General features: G+C 46.3%; 1 protein-coding gene across 1 annotated transcript in view; it reads right to left on the bottom strand.

Annotated features, from left to right (window-relative positions):
* utp20 (UTP20 small subunit processome component) overlaps positions 1-16,737 on the bottom strand; it is a 35,855-nt gene that overhangs the window by 708 nt on the left and 18,410 nt on the right. The window contains exons 36-59 of the mRNA XM_061714984.1: positions 16,372-16,527; positions 16,152-16,292; positions 14,967-15,104; positions 14,741-14,880; positions 13,641-13,723; positions 13,219-13,532; positions 12,195-12,334; positions 11,938-12,094; positions 11,745-11,843; positions 11,504-11,671; positions 9,958-10,124; positions 9,728-9,875; positions 9,520-9,636; positions 8,091-8,261; positions 7,884-8,015; positions 7,692-7,802; positions 4,475-4,624; positions 4,209-4,391; positions 3,991-4,122; positions 2,187-2,319; positions 1,914-2,095; positions 735-806; positions 409-651; positions 44-170 (exon numbers count right to left, since the gene is read on the bottom strand). Of these exons, the coding sequence (XP_061570968.1) occupies positions 44-170; positions 409-651; positions 735-806; positions 1,914-2,095; positions 2,187-2,319; positions 3,991-4,122; positions 4,209-4,391; positions 4,475-4,624; positions 7,692-7,802; positions 7,884-8,015; positions 8,091-8,261; positions 9,520-9,636; positions 9,728-9,875; positions 9,958-10,124; positions 11,504-11,671; positions 11,745-11,843; positions 11,938-12,094; positions 12,195-12,334; positions 13,219-13,532; positions 13,641-13,723; positions 14,741-14,880; positions 14,967-15,104; positions 16,152-16,292; positions 16,372-16,527 (3,604 nt within the window). The remainder of the gene's footprint in view (positions 1-43; positions 171-408; positions 652-734; positions 807-1,913; positions 2,096-2,186; positions 2,320-3,990; positions 4,123-4,208; positions 4,392-4,474; positions 4,625-7,691; positions 7,803-7,883; positions 8,016-8,090; positions 8,262-9,519; positions 9,637-9,727; positions 9,876-9,957; positions 10,125-11,503; positions 11,672-11,744; positions 11,844-11,937; positions 12,095-12,194; positions 12,335-13,218; positions 13,533-13,640; positions 13,724-14,740; positions 14,881-14,966; positions 15,105-16,151; positions 16,293-16,371; positions 16,528-16,737) is intronic.

The following is a 16,737-nucleotide window of genomic DNA, read 5'->3' as shown; positions in this document are numbered from 1 at the left end:
AGGGTATTTTTAGTTCCCTAAATCTGAGCTCCAGAGCACGTACCTTGATCTGCATACGTGCTGTCCAGCTCTCTGTACAGGGGGCCGATGATGGTGGTCAGGTACGGGCCGAGCCGCTCCTTCCCCAGGTCCACGGCCGTCGCTCCCAGAAACTTAAACACGCACGTTCGCTGTGGGGCGAAGACAAGGGGAAGAAGTGAGGCTGCTGCTTTCATACATACACGAGGAGCAGATTAAATAAGATTATTCTCCTTTCTGCTCCCCTTCATTCAGAATTTAGGAACATTTGTGTTTATATTAAATTGTTATTTTAAATCAGTGAATGAAATAAAGAATAAATAAATAAAAATACGGAAACATTTAAATTGAGCAACAAGGGGACGGTGAAGTGTTGGGTTATCTGCATGCCTTCAGAGAAACTTTGGGAGTGCGCGCCGCCTCTCGCTTCGCCATCAGAGACAGTTTCTTCATCAGCCACAGAAGGGAAGGAGGCTTGTCATCTTTGTCATCCTTGTCCTCGTCCCCTTTTCCTTCCTCTTCATTATCATCCTCATCGTGCTCCTCATCATGCTCCTCGTCTTGCGGCGCAGCGTTGGACTCTGGCGACACGAGGTAAATCACCTTTCCCACAAAGAGCAGGTTCTTGATCACCTGCAGGGCGAAAACCAGAGATTTCTGTCATCTGAAAACATAAGCATGATCCAAACGGTCCCACGATGCAACGCGGTGCGCACCTGCTCTCCCGACGCCGTGTCTAGGAACTTGGACTGCAGCTGATGGCAAAAAGACAACGCCAACTCTCTCATCTAGATGAAAGAGAAAAAAAAAATCAATTTGAGGAATTAGACAGCATTCATTTTCAGTAGGTTGGATTATTGCAATGGCATCTTTACAGGCCTGAACAAGAAATCTATCAGGCAACTGCAGCTGATCCACAACGCTGCCGTCAGAGTCCTTACAAACACCAGGAAACTGGACCATATCGGTCATGAAATCGCTAAACTGGCTTCAAGTGGGTCAAATGATAGAGTTTAAAATCTTCCTGCTGGTCTACAAAGACCTGAATGGTCTTGGACCAAAATACATGGTTGATCTGTTAGTTCCTATGAAGCTCCCAGACCCCTGAGGTTCATCTGGATCTGGTTTGTTGTGTTTCCCAAGGACAAGAACCAAGCAAGGTGAGGCAGCGTTCAGTTATTCTGCTCCTCACCGGTGGAACAAACTTCCTGTAGACCTGAGGTCTGCTCCAACTGTAGATCCTTTAAATCAGGCCTAAAAACATTACTGTTTACTGAAGCGTACTCTTAAATTAAATACTTACCTGCTGCAGAGTTATTATCGTTCACGAAAACGAACAAAATAACGAAAACTAAAATTGAAAAAACAATTTCGTTAACTGAACTACATAAAAACGAAAATTAAAAGACAGAAACGATAACTAACTGAAACTATATTGCGTGTTTAGAAAACTAACTAAAACAAACTGAAATTATAGATATAATTTCCTCCGTTTTCGTCCCTGTCAATATAAGCCTCTTGGTATGATCAATTTATTCCGCTCTGGCCGTTTGTCTCGCACTGGCAGCTACAGCACCTTAACGCCTCACAGTCCGTGACGTCAAAAATAAAACTAAAACTAATAAAAACTAAACTAAAACCAAGCATTTTTGAAAATATAAAAACTAATAAAAACTAGCAAACCCACACTAAAAACAAATTAAAACTAACTATTTTACCTCTTTTCTTATCCTTTTATTTGTAATTTACTGTTTAATTGTGCCTTGCTGCTTTTAATGTTGATGTAAAGCACGTTAAATTACCTTGTTTTGCATTGTGCTATACAGATAAAAATGCCTTGCCTACTGTAGCTGCGAGGAAGAAAATTATGAAAAAGCAGACGATCATGGCTTTACCTTTTTGTCCAGGTTGTCGGTGATGAAGGCGGCGGCCGGCAGGGGCGTGGTGTCTCCCGGCTCCTGCCTCCACGCGGCGACCAGACGCTCCGCCGGCTGAGCCGCGAACAGCTGGCCGAAGAGCTGCGAGGCGGTGAGCCACACCCAGCAGTGGGGGTGCCGCAGGTGGGCTTCCACGTGACCTGACGGGGGTCAGAGCGAGAGCAGGCGTCTGGGTCGAGTGTTTGAGGAGCATGCGTGTGCGTGGAGATCAGACAGGCGACGGAAACTCACCCCAGATGTGTTGCAGGGTCTCGGCGGGCTTGCTGAGCTCCATCAGGCTGCAGTGTTTGTTCAGCTTGGAGATGAGCGTCAGGTAGCTGAACAAGAGCCGGTCGGCTCCCTTCTCGTCCTGCTCCTCCTCGATCTGACAAACAAGACACGTTAGTTCAGGAAATGCTTCGTTCCTCTTCAACGCTTCCTTAACTTAACTTTGTTGGTAATATGATTGATGGATCATTGTCCTGGAAATCATTTCCACAAATATGGCTAAGAGTATTGGTATTCTATGTAAAACCCGTCATCTGATCAGTTCTGAGGTAGCCACTGTTATATTATTTAATGATCTATCCGTATATGAACTATTGTAATATAGCTTGGGCTAGTATTCACCAGACCGTCTGCAGAAACAAGCTCTAAGAATAATATGTTGTGTACATCAAGACATTCATCTGGGCCTCTGTTTGCTCGGCTAGATATCTTCACTGTTTTTCAAGTCAATCATCTTCAATTTGATCTATTTGTTCAGGGCTCATTGGGGAGAACTCCTCCCCTATTTTTTCATAACCTATTGAGGAATAATTCTCAGGTCCATAATGACCCCACTCACAGTTCAAACGACCTCAGACCACCAATAGCTCGTACAGTCCAAACTCAATTTAATACAGGCTTCAGAGGGTCAAAGATGTACAATTCTGCCATTATATCTAGGTGACTTGTCTCCTCATAAATTTAAGAAGGCTCTGAAATCACTTCTCTTGGACACTAAATACTTTCCATATGGTCTGCTAAATGAACCTGGGTCCAATTGGGACACCACTACCCTCACGGGAACGCGCAAAATTTAGGGGTAATGATGAAAACGAGGGGTAGGGGGAGTATTGGGACCGGGCCTAAATGTCCGTTTCCCTCTGTTTACAAGCAAACGTGAAGATGGAGTTTTTGCAAATCTCCACTTTGGCCTGAGTTTTCAGAAATCATCGTTTTTGGTGACGTTGATCTTTGTTTTCATTGCTACGGGGCCTGAATTTATGTAAACATTTTTGATGTTTTTGTACCGTATTTTCGCGACCATTTGGCGTGCCGTGTGGAAAGGCGCACCCTCAGTTTTTTGTGTCATTTTTGGATTTAAAACACACATACGGCGCACCGACCGAAAAGGCGCCTTGCACACAACTAGAGCGAAAAAAAAAAGATTTAAAAATAAAGCGGGAGCAAAACTTAGTTTGATTGTACTTTAAGTTATTACATTAATCAAACCCATCGAAATCTACTTCCTCCGTTTCTGCATTCATCCGAGCCTTATCGCGCTGAGACCGGGAGAACTGCCGCTAGCTCGCAGCTCTGACCGTGCTGAGCAGCAGAGTCATTTTCCGTGCCGGGCGGCCCCTCGGAAATGATGCCGGCTTTTGCAAAAGCCCGAACAAAAGTCCAACCCAGCAGACACGTCAGCCCATGCATCTACAATCCTTCAACAGTAAACGACGGAGCCCGCCGATTGGTCGGGTAGTTCCTCCGGCCTTCGGGCCTCTGCGGCGCAGCTCCCCCGGGAGAAGCGTCTCCTTCTCGGTAGCGAGGCCGAGTCTCCCCGTCCGCTCCAGGTGTCCCGCCACGGAGCCGCTGCCGGTCCCTACTACGTCCGCCTTATGGATCCGCGTTAAGTTGACGCAGCCCTACGCCGTAGGCTCTGCGTCGGTGTAACGAGGACCCATAAATCAGCCTTTACAGTAATACAATGGGCGTTTATATGCGCCTAATGGTAAAAAAAATATGGTATGTGGAAATAAACAAACAAACAAAACTGGGTGGGTGTACTGACGTCCTCGAAGTTGTCGGGGTGGATCCCCTTTTCCAGGAGAGGCAGCAGGTCGTCCATGCGACGGGTGAACTTCTCCTCCTCCACCTCCACGTAGAGGCCGCAGACCAGAGCGCCGAGCCGCCGCAGGCTGGCCTGCAACAGACAGAAGCAGCTCAGCACCCTCCACTCCCCTTACCTGAAGGTATCCGCCCCCCCCGGCGGCGTGGTGTGGCGTGTACCTTCTCTGCCTTGAGCCAGGTGTCCACCAGGGAGTACAAGGTGTTCTGGTGGTTCGCGTCCAGCTGGGCCAGCAGGGTCTTGATGGCCAGGGCGGCCATCTTCTTGCAGCGCGCCGAGTCGTCGTTGACCACGGCCAGAGCCAGCGGGGCGAAGAACAGGCTGCTGAACTTCATCAGCAGCTCCTGAACGGGGAGGAAGACGCGGTTAGCGGCGAGCGTTTTAGCGCCGGTGAGGCTGTAGACGGTTCACCTGGGGGTTTGCTCACCTGGGGGAAGTTCTGGAAGACGTACGCTAGCATCTCCAGGACGGACTCCCGGCCGGTGTCGTGCTCGTACTGCAGCTGCGCCACCACGAACTCCAGGTGGCCCTTCAGCTTCTTCCCCAGCGGGTAGTCCAGCAGGTACTTCAGGTAGATCTGCAGCACACACCAACGACGGTCTCTGGTCAGCTGAGCCAACCCAGCAAAAACCGAAACCACCAAGCCAACCGAGGTCTCAACATCACCTGGTCTGGGACACGCCTGGAGAACTACCCAGACCCAGATCTACCTGGCTGTAACACTGGACCGCACCCGGTCCTAAAGGCGGCATATTGAGAACACCGAAGCCAAAACCAGCACAAGAAACAACATCTTGAGGAAACTTGTATACTCAAAATGGGGTGCAAAACCCTCACTGCTCAGAACATTGGCTCTTGCCTTGTGCTACTCCACTGCATTCTTGAGCAGTATGGGAGAGGTCAACAACACCTGCCGCCTCGTCCCTGGATGCCTCAAGCCGACCAACACTGCTAACCTGCACATCCTTGCTGGCATCGCCCCACCAAACATCAGAAGGGCATTTGTGGCACTGGCCCCCAGGATAACACCCACCTCCCTACCTGCCCACTACTACCTGCTCCACGGAGCACAACACCTGCACTCAAAAATGTATGGAAGAATGGATGGATGTCATCTAGCTCTCAACCTTTCCACCATGAAAACTCGACAAGAAGAAGACTGGAGGGGAGCTTTTCCTTGCCACTGTTTGGCTTAAGGTTTTCCCCCTCTAGGGGAGTTTTTACCTGCCACTGTTTATGTAATAATTGCTCGGGGGTCATGTTCTGGATCTCTGGAAAGATCTTAGAGACAACTTCTGCTAACAGATGCTATATCAGGGGTATTCAAGTAGATTAGGCATGGGGCCACATCTGCAAAAAGACTGTATGGAGAGGGCCGCACTGCGTTCGCGTACAAAGCGCGCAGGTGGAAAATTTGGGGGTTTTCAAAATGTATTTTGCACTCAAAGACGAAGATATATATATATATATATATATATATATATATATATATATACAGTGAGAGTAAAAAGTATTTGACCCCTTGCTGATTTTGTTGGTTTGCCCACTAATAAGGACATGATCATTCTATACTTTTAATGGTAGATGTATTCTAACAGGGAGAGACAGAATATCAAAAAGAAAATCCAGAAAATAACTTAAAATAATTTATTTTAATTTATTTGCATTTCATGGAGGGAAATAAATATTTGATCCCTCTAGCCAAAAGCACTTAATACTTGGTGGCAAAGCCTTTATTTGCAAGCACAGCGGTCAGACGTGTTTTGTAGTTTACCACAAGGTTAGCACACATATCAGGAGGAATTTTGGCCCACTCTTCTTTGCAGATCCTTTCTAAATCATTAAGGTTGGTGGGCTGTCGCTTGGCAACTCGGACCTTCAGCTCCCTCCATAGATTTTCAATTGGATTGAGATCCGGAGACTGGCTGGGCCACTCCATGACCTTAATGTGCTTCTTCTTGAGCCACTCCTTTGTTGCCTTTGCTGTATGCTTCGGGTCGTTGTCATGTTGGAAGACCCAACCGCGGCCCATTTTCAGCTTCCTTGCAGAGGGGAGGAGGTTGTTCCCCAGGACTGCACGGTACATGGCTCCATCCATCTTTCCACTGATGCGGTGAAGTAGCCCTGTGCCCTTGGCAGAGAAACACCCCCAAAACATAATGTTTCCACCTCCATGCTTGACGGTGGGCACAGTGTTCCTGGGGTCATAGGCAGCATTTTTCTTCCTCCACACACGACGGGTAGAGTTCAGGCCAAATAGTTCAATTTTGGTCTCGTCTGACCACAGAACCTTCTCCCAATCACTTTGTGCATCTTTGAGGTGATCATTGGCATACTTTACCTCCACATGTGCCTTCTTCAGCAGGGGTACCTTTCGGGCACCGCACTGGATTTTAATCCATTGCGGCGCAAGGTGTTGCCAATTGTTTTCCTGGTGACTGTGGTCCCAGCTGCCTTGAGGTCATTCACCAACTCCCTCTGTGTGGTTGCAGGACGATTTATCACAGTTCTCATGATCCTTGCCACCCCACGAGGTGAAATCTTCTGTGGAGCACCAGACCGAGGTCTATTGATGGTCATGTTAAACTTCTTAGATTTTCTCACAATTGCACCAATAGTTGTTACTTTAATGCCTAGCATCTTGCTAATGTTTTTGTAGCCAATACCAGATTTGTGCAGGTCAACAATCCTGTCTCTGAGGTCCTGAGAGAGTTCTTTGGTCTTACCCATGTTGGAGGGTTTGGAATCTGTCTGATTGTCTGATTCTGTGAACAGGTGCCTTTTATACAAGTGATAAGTTAGAACAGGTGTCTTCAATTCAGGTAACAGGTTGATTGGGAGTGTCTAACTGGTCTGTGAAAGCCAGAACTCCTAATGCATACTAGGGGATCAAATACTTATTTCCCTCAATGAAATGCAAATAAATTAAAATAAATTATTTTAAGTTATTTTCTGGATTTTCTTTTTGATATTCTGTCTCTCCATGTTAGAATACATCTACCATTAAAAGTATAGAATGATCATGTCCTTATTAGTGGGCAAACCAACAAAATCAGCAAGGGGTCAAATACTTTTTACTCTCACTGTATATATATATATATATCTTATTTCTAGTTAAAATGTCTCATTTTTAGTCAAAAAATCTCATTACACTTAAAACAAGAGTCATTACCAGAAAAATAACTTGTTATTTGACAATTTTCACCTGTTTCAAGTAAATTTTCACTTGAAATAAGTAGAAAAATCTGCCAGTGGGACAAGATTTATCTTCTCATTACAAGCAAAAAAATCTTGTTCCACTGGCAGATTTTTCTACTTATTTTAAGTAAAAATCTACTTGAAACAGGTGAAAATTGGTGTTTTTTTTCCAGTGATGAGGTCCGGTCGGCGGGCGGCGTCACTTCCGGCCGCCGGGCAGAAGTGACATTAAATGCAACGATATATAAAACGATTTAATATATATTAAAATCATTTATAACTTTGGTATGAAATATGACCAGGGGCCACATAAAAACTCCTGGCGGGCCGCAAGTGGCCCGCGGGCCGCCAGTTGAATATCCCTGTGCTATATAAATGAAATTGAATTGAAAAATTGAATTGGATTCACAGAAGAGAAACAGAAAAAGCCGCCAGCGTGTCCAAACCTGTCGGCAGTGAATCCTGATCATAGCGTTGCCGCCGGTGACGGACAACTTAGCCACTTTCGTCATCACTTCCTCCATTTCTGGAACGATGAGCTTCCTGGACAGGATGGCCTGGAGAAGATGGAACACACGGTTTCAGGGTCCTCGTCATGTTGGTAGCACCACCGTAGCAACCAGAACCCCCCCGGTTACCTTGAGCAGGCCGAACGCCGTGGCCTGCCGCGACTGGTCGTAGATGTCCTCCTCGGCGTACGCCAGCAGCACCTGCAGCTGCGTCTCAGAGATCTTGTTGCTCTTGACGTTCTTCACCAGGATGGTCATGGCCTGGGAGACGGAGAGAAGCTCGACTTAGGTTCCCGGAGCTCGAGGAGCGTCGGCGCGTTCGGAGTCGTCCTTTACCTTGAAGCAGTTCTGCACCAGCTGGTAGTTCTCCCCGCGGGCGGCGCCGGCCTTGGAGTAGTCCTTCAGCAGCACGAAGAGCTGCTTGGTGAGCTGGCCGGCGCTGTGCTGCACCGCCGGCAGAGGAAACCTCAGCAGCAGCGTGAAGGCCACCAGCGCCTCCGTGATCACCTGGGAGAACAGCGGCCGAGCAGATGTTTATATGCTGCCAGATCAGAGAGAGTCTAACCGGCTGGGTGTTCGTACTAGTGTTGCTGTCAGCCTGTTTCAACTTTAGTTTAGTCTTTGGGTCATTTTAGTTTTTATTAGTTTTAGTAACGTTCATTCTCCTTTTAGTCGTGTCAAGTTTCAGTCGACTAAAAGTCGGAGCATTTTAGTCTTATTTTAGTCAGAATTGTCCAGGACCATTTTAAAGATTGTATTTAGCCAAACCCATTTTACAATTCAAACAAGGTTATCTTATTATTATATTATTGTTACCTTATAGACTCAAGAATACATTCATTCCAGATACAGAAGACTCTAATTTGAGTTTACAACATATTTATTTTTCCACATTTCTACCCATCTTTTTCTTTTTCGACGACACATTGGGTTTTATTTTCCACGTCTATGTAGGAAAGTGTATCCAAAGTTGGTTCTTCTTCTTCTCCAGCCCCAGAGCAGATCCCCGTGTTTCTCTATGTAACTTTGTTTTTAATGTACGTGAACCTAGAGCTCTGCATTAACGGCATCAGCCTCTAACTCTGCAGCTGCATCTCCTGGATCTGATTCCCCGCTGCAGCGACTGGGATTGAGGGCTAAGCTGAGCAGCAGAACTAACCCAGAGAAACTACTGAAAACATGGATGTTAAGGATCTTTGTGTCTCGTTTTGGTCAACGAAAATGAAGACACATTTTAGCAGTTTTTATTTTGTAATTACATTTTAGTCTCGTTTTTATTCGTCTAGGACGGGGGTCAGCAACATCTAGAGCATTAGCGCCATCCTAGTGGCTCCCTGGAGCTTTTTCAAAAATGTTTGACCTTTTTTTCTTCTTTCTTTTCTTTTTTTTCTCTTCCTTTCCTTTTTAATCTCAACATTTCAACTTTTTTCTTGAAATTTTGACATTTTAACTTTTTTCTCGACATTTCGACTTTTTTCCCAACATTTCGACTTTTTTCTCGACATTTCAACTTTCGCCATTGTCTTCATTCTAAGGCTTATACAAGACATATTTGTTTTTTGCGTTTTTGGTCCAATATGGCTCTTTCAACATTTTCGGTTGCCGACCCCTGGTCTAGGATATTGCATTATATATTTAATTATCGTTATCATCACATGACCATTATTTTCGTTGCATCTCGTCTCGTTTTCCTCAGGTGATAAAGGTTCGTTGACGACGATATTTAGTCAGAATTTTCATTGATGAAAGCAAATTGAGTTGGTACCTTCACGTGCATGGAGTCCAGGCACTCCAGCAGCAGCAGGAAGAACGGGTCCAGCATCTCCAGAGCCGACGCCTCTGCCGACGTCACCTTGGATCTCTTCAGACTCAGATGCAGCAGCTGAGAAAAGGCCAGAGCGACTTTGTTTAAGGGAACTGAATAGTTTTCACCTCGAGTTACGACGTCACACGAAGAAATGCTGCTGAAGCACCTTGAGGCCGGCGTCCACCAGGACGTGCATGTTGGTCCGGCTGCTCACGGGAGCTTTCTGGCCTCCTCTCTTGGGCGTCGGAGGCAGGAGCAGACAGCTGGGGGGGGGCAGCCTGGGGTCCTGGGGGACGGCGGCTGACTTCTTCCCTCTAACAAAGCAAACAAACACGGTGTGAGGGGTGGGTGGACGTGGAGCAGGTCCGTAGGCAGCGGCGGTTTCCGGCGGCGTACTGGTCTCTCTTGGTGAGCAGCGGCAGACTCTGGCTGACCAGGCCGTGGCTCAGCAGCAGGATGTCCTGGGACGTCAGGCCGCCGTTCTCCAGCAGACCCAGGATCAGTCGCCGCAGCACAGCAGTCACGCGGTTACACACTTTCAAACTGGACGTGGTCTCCAGGACCTGAAACCAAGACGAAAACAATCCGTTTATGGCTTGATCTTTACTTCTGAGGCCTCTTAAATCTTCATATTCTCCCTCCGCTGCCATTAGTTAGGGCACGAGCACTTACAGTGCGAAGGCCCTATTGTATCTGTAGGAATCTTTCTTTCTTCTGACGAAAGGAGGACCTTTTTGCCCCCCTAAACGTGCCCAAAAAGTCACCAAATTTTGCACGCAAGCCAGGCCTGGCGATAAATTTGATATTTCATGGTTTGCATTAATGGGCGTGGCAAAATGGCTCAACAGCGCCCCCCGGAAAACTTTGTGCCTCAAGCCCCACAATACGGTTTGACGTACATGCACGGAAATCGGTACACAAATGTATCATGTCGCAAATTAAAGAAAAGTCTCTTGGCGCCATGGCCGAAACCGAACAGGAAGTCGGCCATTTTGAATTGTGTAATTTTGGCGCAATTTATGCCATTCCTTCGGCAGTTAATACGGCCCGAACCGTAATGTGCCCCCAAGTGTGTTATACATCAAAATGTGCGTCTCCATCCTCCGACACCACGCATTACTTTTCTCTTTCAAAAGCGTTACCGTGGCGACGCTAGACGCCAAAAAGCGCGCCCACCCTTCATCTGGTTGGTTCAGACAGAAAAAACTTTGCGCCTCAAGCCCCATAATACGGTTTGACGTACATGAACGAAAATTGGTACACACCTGTATCATGTCGCAACTAAAAGAAAAAAAAGTCTCTTGGCGCCATGGCCGAAACCGAACAGGAAGTCGGCCATTTTGAACATTCTGAATTACTTGCGTAATTTTGGAGCAATATATGCCATTCCTTCGAGAGTTAATTCAGCCCGAACCGTATCGTTAACCCAGATGTCTTATACATCAAAATGTGCGTCTCCATCCTGCGACTACACGCATTACTTTTCTCTTTCAAAAGTGTTACCGTGGCGACGCTAGACGCCAAAAAGCGCGCCCGCCTTCATCTGATTGGTCCATATTTGATAGTTCCCCAAAAGTCACCAAATTTTGCATGCAAGGCAGGCCTGGCGATAAATTTGATATTTCATGGTTTACATTAATGGGCGTGGCCTAACGGCTCAACAGCGCCCCCTAGAATACTTTTATCTCTGTATTGAGTCCTTGACCATAATTGGTGAAAATTAGCCCCGCCCCTTCTTCTGATTGGTTGTCCCTATTTTCTCTTATAACTTTTGGATGGTTTGACATAAAGAGTCGTGGGTGGTGTCATTTCTGATATGCTTATGGGGGACGGTGGCCGTGAGTGCGAGGGCCCGTTCATCGCTGCTTGCAGCTTTAATTATGGTTTTTATTGGTTTATGACGGGTCATTTAGGACAGATCTGTTCATCTCTCCCTCCTCACCTCCTTCAGCGGCAGCATGAGCTGGGTGATGCTCTCCCGGCTGCAGAACCGCGCCAGCAGCTCGTACGAGTCCATGCTCTTGCTGTGCCGCGCCTCCATCAGCTTGGAGACGATGCCCTTCACCTCCTTCTCCTCGGCCAGCTTCCCAAACAGCTCGTTGTTGAAGATCTGACACGTTTCAGAGGACAAGGTTAACATAAAGACGCCTCATTCTAACGGACGCTGACCGGGGTCGTCTTACATCAATGAGCATGTTCATGCAGGAGTCCAAGTCGCCGCTCTTGAGGGTTGGACTGAGAGTCGACAGCAGCTGGTACACCGTGAAGGTCAGAACGTGAACCTGGATGGACGGACGGCACAGACAGATTTGTATTTGTTTACTGAGAGATCAGCTTCCTCTCTCTGACCCCCGCCCGGCTCGGTGTGCATCCCACCTGGTAGCCTTTGACCAGAACGCTCCGCATCTCCTTGAGCAGATACTGCAGATATCTGCAGCCCAGAGTCTCCAGGATTTTCACCAGAGTCCCCCTCGCCACGTCGCGGACCTCCTGGAAACGGTTCCTCAGATGTATGCAGACCTTCATCAGGATCCTGAACGAGGAGAAATGTGTTAGAAACATCAGTCACACGCCCTGGATTTGTTGAAAAAGGGGAAAGAAAACCAGTCACAGATGGACACGCAGCTGCGTACCCGGGTAGATTGGCCTCCATCACATTAGGAGGCAGAGTCTGCATTAGCTTGACCATAGCAAACGCTATCGGGGTCCGCGCCACCTCGTCATCCTTCACCTCCTTGGACTTCACCACCTTGTGCTCCTCATCACGCTTCACCTGAGAGAGAAGAGCTGTTACAGCGGCTGAGAGCGCTGGGGACTAGGCCTGTGTTGAAAAAAAATCGATTTCCCAATTCTAAATCCATTATCATATTAATTCCTAAAAATCGATTCATAGATCATAGATTCAAAGATCGATTTTTTTTTTGGGGGGGGGGGGGGATTTTTTTTTTTTTTTTTTTTTTTTTTTATTTATTTATGTATTATTTTTTTTCATCATTACATTACAACTTTTGGTTATTTTTTTGTTTATCCCCAAAAAAGGAATGTTTTGTTGGACACGAGAATAACTGGTGCCATGTTTTTGCCTTTAAATATGTTTAAAGGTATGAAAACCTTAAAGTGTTCAGTTATAATTGAATAAATTGTCTATATTTCATTACTTTATATACTGTCTTGGGGTTACATTTGCAAAAAAATACTAAAAACCTAATGCTCAAAAATTAAAAACCAAAATAGACCAAAAATGGAACAAATAAAAACGGAATGTGGGAAAAATTAAAACTGATTTCATCAGTCTCTGTTTCCTCCCTGGATCTGTTTGGTAATTCTGACCCAGGATGTTTCTGAAAGCAGTTCTATCAGCATTCTGGGAGCTGATTGGTCCTTACAGCATCATTAGCTGCAATACTTGCTGTTGAATCTCAATATAATACTAGGATTAATATGTTGCAGAACTACAGTCATATAATTCATGCAACAGCTCAAAAAACAGTTTTAATAACACTAACCCAAATCAATATCGGAATAGAATCAAATCGAATCTTGATAATCGATTCTGAATCTTAAGAATAGGAATCGAATCGATTCTTGACATTTGAATCGATCCCCGGCCCTACTGGCGAGGCGTCGCGGAGCTTATTAAGCCCGGCTGCTTCCCACCTTGGCATTGAGGCACCTGTGCAGGCGGGGCAGCACGCTGTTGCTGACGGTCTGGTGGATGGCGGCGATCAGAGACTCCAGCTCCTCCCTGCTGTGCGGCAGGCCGCTGGACACGGCCGCTGACGGAGGAGGAGCCGCCTCGGGTGCGGCTTTAGCGGGGGTCGCCTTCCCTGAGACGGCGGCCTCCGTTTCCATGGGGACTTCGCTGGAAGCAGCCTTCTCCTCAGTCTCCATCGGCTCTTCGTCGTCGCTGGCATCCGTGTCGACGGCCGCGTCTTCGTCTTTGTCGTCCGCATCAGCCGTGACATTTCCAGCTAGAAAAATCACATTTTTGTAAAACTCAAAAAGCTCAACATTTATGAAACAATAAAAGAGCTATAAAAACAAAACTAAAACAAACATCAGGGAGGGAAGTGAGTCACCTTCTCGAGCTTTGGCGGCCTCCATCTCTCTGCTCAGGGTCTGATGGTCAAAATGAAAAGCCTCCAGCACCGTAACAAGGAGGCTGCAATAAACCAAGTAGAAACTATCAGAACAATGGTCTCTTAAAACGTGTGATGAATCAGAAGAAAGCAGAAAAACAAGACAAGCAACTCAACGGTTAAAAGAAACAAAGAAGATATTTCCAATTCACACCGACGGTGGTGAGAAAAGAGTGGGAACCCCTGACAACTCATCGCTTCTCTCTGTAAATTTTGATGTGACGACTCCAGAAGGTGGATTTTCCTGGTCTCAAGACCTTCTGTGGACAGACTCGCCGACGGAGGCACCTGCCACTTCCAGTGGCGTTGTCAAGCCTTTAGTTGTTACCTCATCTGATTCCACTTAGCTTTTGATTGAATAATTTGGGGTTCACTTATGGCACTTTTCCACTAGTACCTATTCAGCTCGGCCTCACCTCGGTTTGGTTCTTTCCCACTAGGGGTCTAAACGTGCAGAGTAGATACTTTTTTGTAACTTTCTTTTCTTACTTTCTGTAGCAGCGCAAAAGTCTGTTTAGTGATCCAACTCTGAGGTGCAGATGTTCATAAACCTGGTGCTGAGGAGAGAATTAAAACGGGATCTAGACGGAGATAAGGAACGACCAGATCTACCAGGAGCTCTGTCTCTTCATAGCTGCTCAGCTACCAGCTGACTTTTCAGCAGAGCCAAGACAAACTAAAACTAAAAAAATTAAAAAGCGTCACTGCTTGAAGCTTCTCTCACTCTCATTATTTAACTTGCTGTTGAACACAAGCCACAGACCCAGCAGCACATCATCTCCTCCAGGTTCTACATCTTTAGTGTTGTTCTTCGTTTAGATCACACAATCAAATACGTCACAGCAGCTTCACTCTAACCTCCCACTTCTGCTCCAGGAGCTGAATTGTTATGGAAAAGAAACCAGGCCGAGTTGAGATGAGTAGAGCCAAGTAGGTGCTGGTGGAAAAGTGCAATGACTTTTTCCACCAGCACCGTGAACGTGACAGTAACTGAAGTCTGTCAATTCACATAAACCGCCGTACAGGTGTAAAGATCTCACCTGACGCCCAGTTTCTGGTCAGCCTGCGAGGTCTGGAGGACGTGGATGAAGTGCTTCAGGTAGTACAGGTACTTGGACCAGGTGAGCCGGCGGCACACGGCGCCCACCACCTCCACCGACGCAGAGACCATGTTCTCGTGCTGCAGGGTGGAAGAAGGGGAGAACGGTGTGAGTGCACGAGCTGGGACATGAAAACCCTCTGAGAACAGACCCCCCACCCAGTCACCTTCAGCATCTTTTCATCCATCAGGGCCGTCGTGGCGAACGGCATGATGTAGTTCTGGAGAGAGCGCGGCGTCAGCACCACCGTGCCCTCCGTCAGCTGCTTGGCCAGCTTCCTCAGGGCGCGACCCCGCCGGTGGATCTGGAGCCAGGAGACAAGTTAGTAGGGCTGGGCGATATGGACCAAAAGTCATATCTCGATATTTTCTAGCTAAATGGCGATACTCGATATATATCTCGATATTTTTTCTGTGCCATAATTGGGGTTTCCTCCAAAGCATTATAGCATAGCATCTCTGCTAGCTTCATCTTTTTCTGAGGCAAACCCTTAAAAAAACAGTCAGTTTTAAGTCAAAGCCTCGTGCCAAATGTCACACAGGTTCCTTTATTAACAGAGGTCTGCACAATATCAAAATGTATAAAACAAATGAAATAAAAATAAACTGCCTGCATATATAGAATAAAAATGCTTCTTGAATAAAATAAAACAAATATCCCTTTCCTGCATAACAATTAAATTAAAATACACTGTGCAATTAATACAATGTAGACAGTAACAGGCAGACTTTTCCACTGAGGTTGACAGTTGTGCAAATAACAAAACATTTGTGCAAATCTCAAATAAAACATTCAAGTCAATTTGTCACAAAATAAGCTATATCAAAATCATAAAAAAAAAACAAAAAAAAAATTCTTGATATAAACGATATTGTCTCGTACTAGGGCTGTGCGATTAATCGATTTTAAATCTAAATCGGATTTATTAATCAAGACGATGTGAAAAAAAAGGAAAATCGATTGTCCTTTTTTGCAGCTGGCTGCATTACGGACAGAGCTCGTCTAGTCATCTTTGTTTGGTCAAGAAAATTGTAAATGTTGTCACTTTACTAAACTCAAGGAGGATTTACAGTATCTTTCAATTGCACTTCATTCCCAATAGAGAAATTTGTTTGCTATTTTTCTTTAAAAATAAAGATAAAATATTTGAAACAATTTATTCCATTGTCTTTTGTAGTTTTACCAAAATTTGTCCAAAATCGCCCAGCCCTATCTCGTACCATATCGCGTTTGAAAATATATCGATATATATTAAAATCTCGATATATCGCCCAAGTTAGTGGACACGAAGAGAGAGAAAGAGAGGGAGAGAGAGAAAGATAGAGAGATAGAGGTGGAGGAGGTCTCCCACCTGGATGTGCTTCATGTGCTCGAAGAAGTCGGACTCGGGGTCGTTGTAGTCGGCGAGTTGCACCAGGTCCCTGAACTCCTTCCTGGAGGGGAAGGTCCGGACCAGGCAGGCGAGGACGGTGGTGTAGTCGTGCTGCACGCTCTGGGGACATGGCCAGCTCCGGGTTACAACCACGCTGCAGGTCAGGTCTCACTCCTAACCGGGTTAAACGTACACCTACCTCCGTCTTGCTGCGGAGCCCCTTGTGCACGGCGTCCAGGACGGTGTGCTGGATCACGTCCCTGTAGACCTGCTCTCCTGCCCCGACCGCCGCCAGCTGCTCGATGACGGCCGACAGACACAGGGTGGCGTTGTCCGACAGCGACATGTCGCCCACCTGCAAGAGGGGGGACAACACTTTAGACCAGTGGTTCCCAACCTTTTTTCCTTTGAGCCCCCCCTACTTGTGTCTAAGACCAGCCAAAGCCCCCCGACCCGTACGTACTAGCACCAAAATAGTCCTTAATTGAAAAAATGAACATTAATTAGTTTTTTTTGATACATTTCTCTTTGGTTTACTCTTTATACATATGACTTTGTTTTTCTC

Source organism: Cololabis saira, chromosome 23 (assembly GCF_033807715.1).
Source record: "Cololabis saira isolate AMF1-May2022 chromosome 23, fColSai1.1, whole genome shotgun sequence".
Classification (NCBI taxonomy): domain Eukaryota; kingdom Metazoa; phylum Chordata; class Actinopteri; order Beloniformes; family Belonidae; genus Cololabis; species Cololabis saira.
Note: the sequence above shows the minus strand (reverse complement) of the source record. Positions and strands in the feature narration are given on the sequence as shown.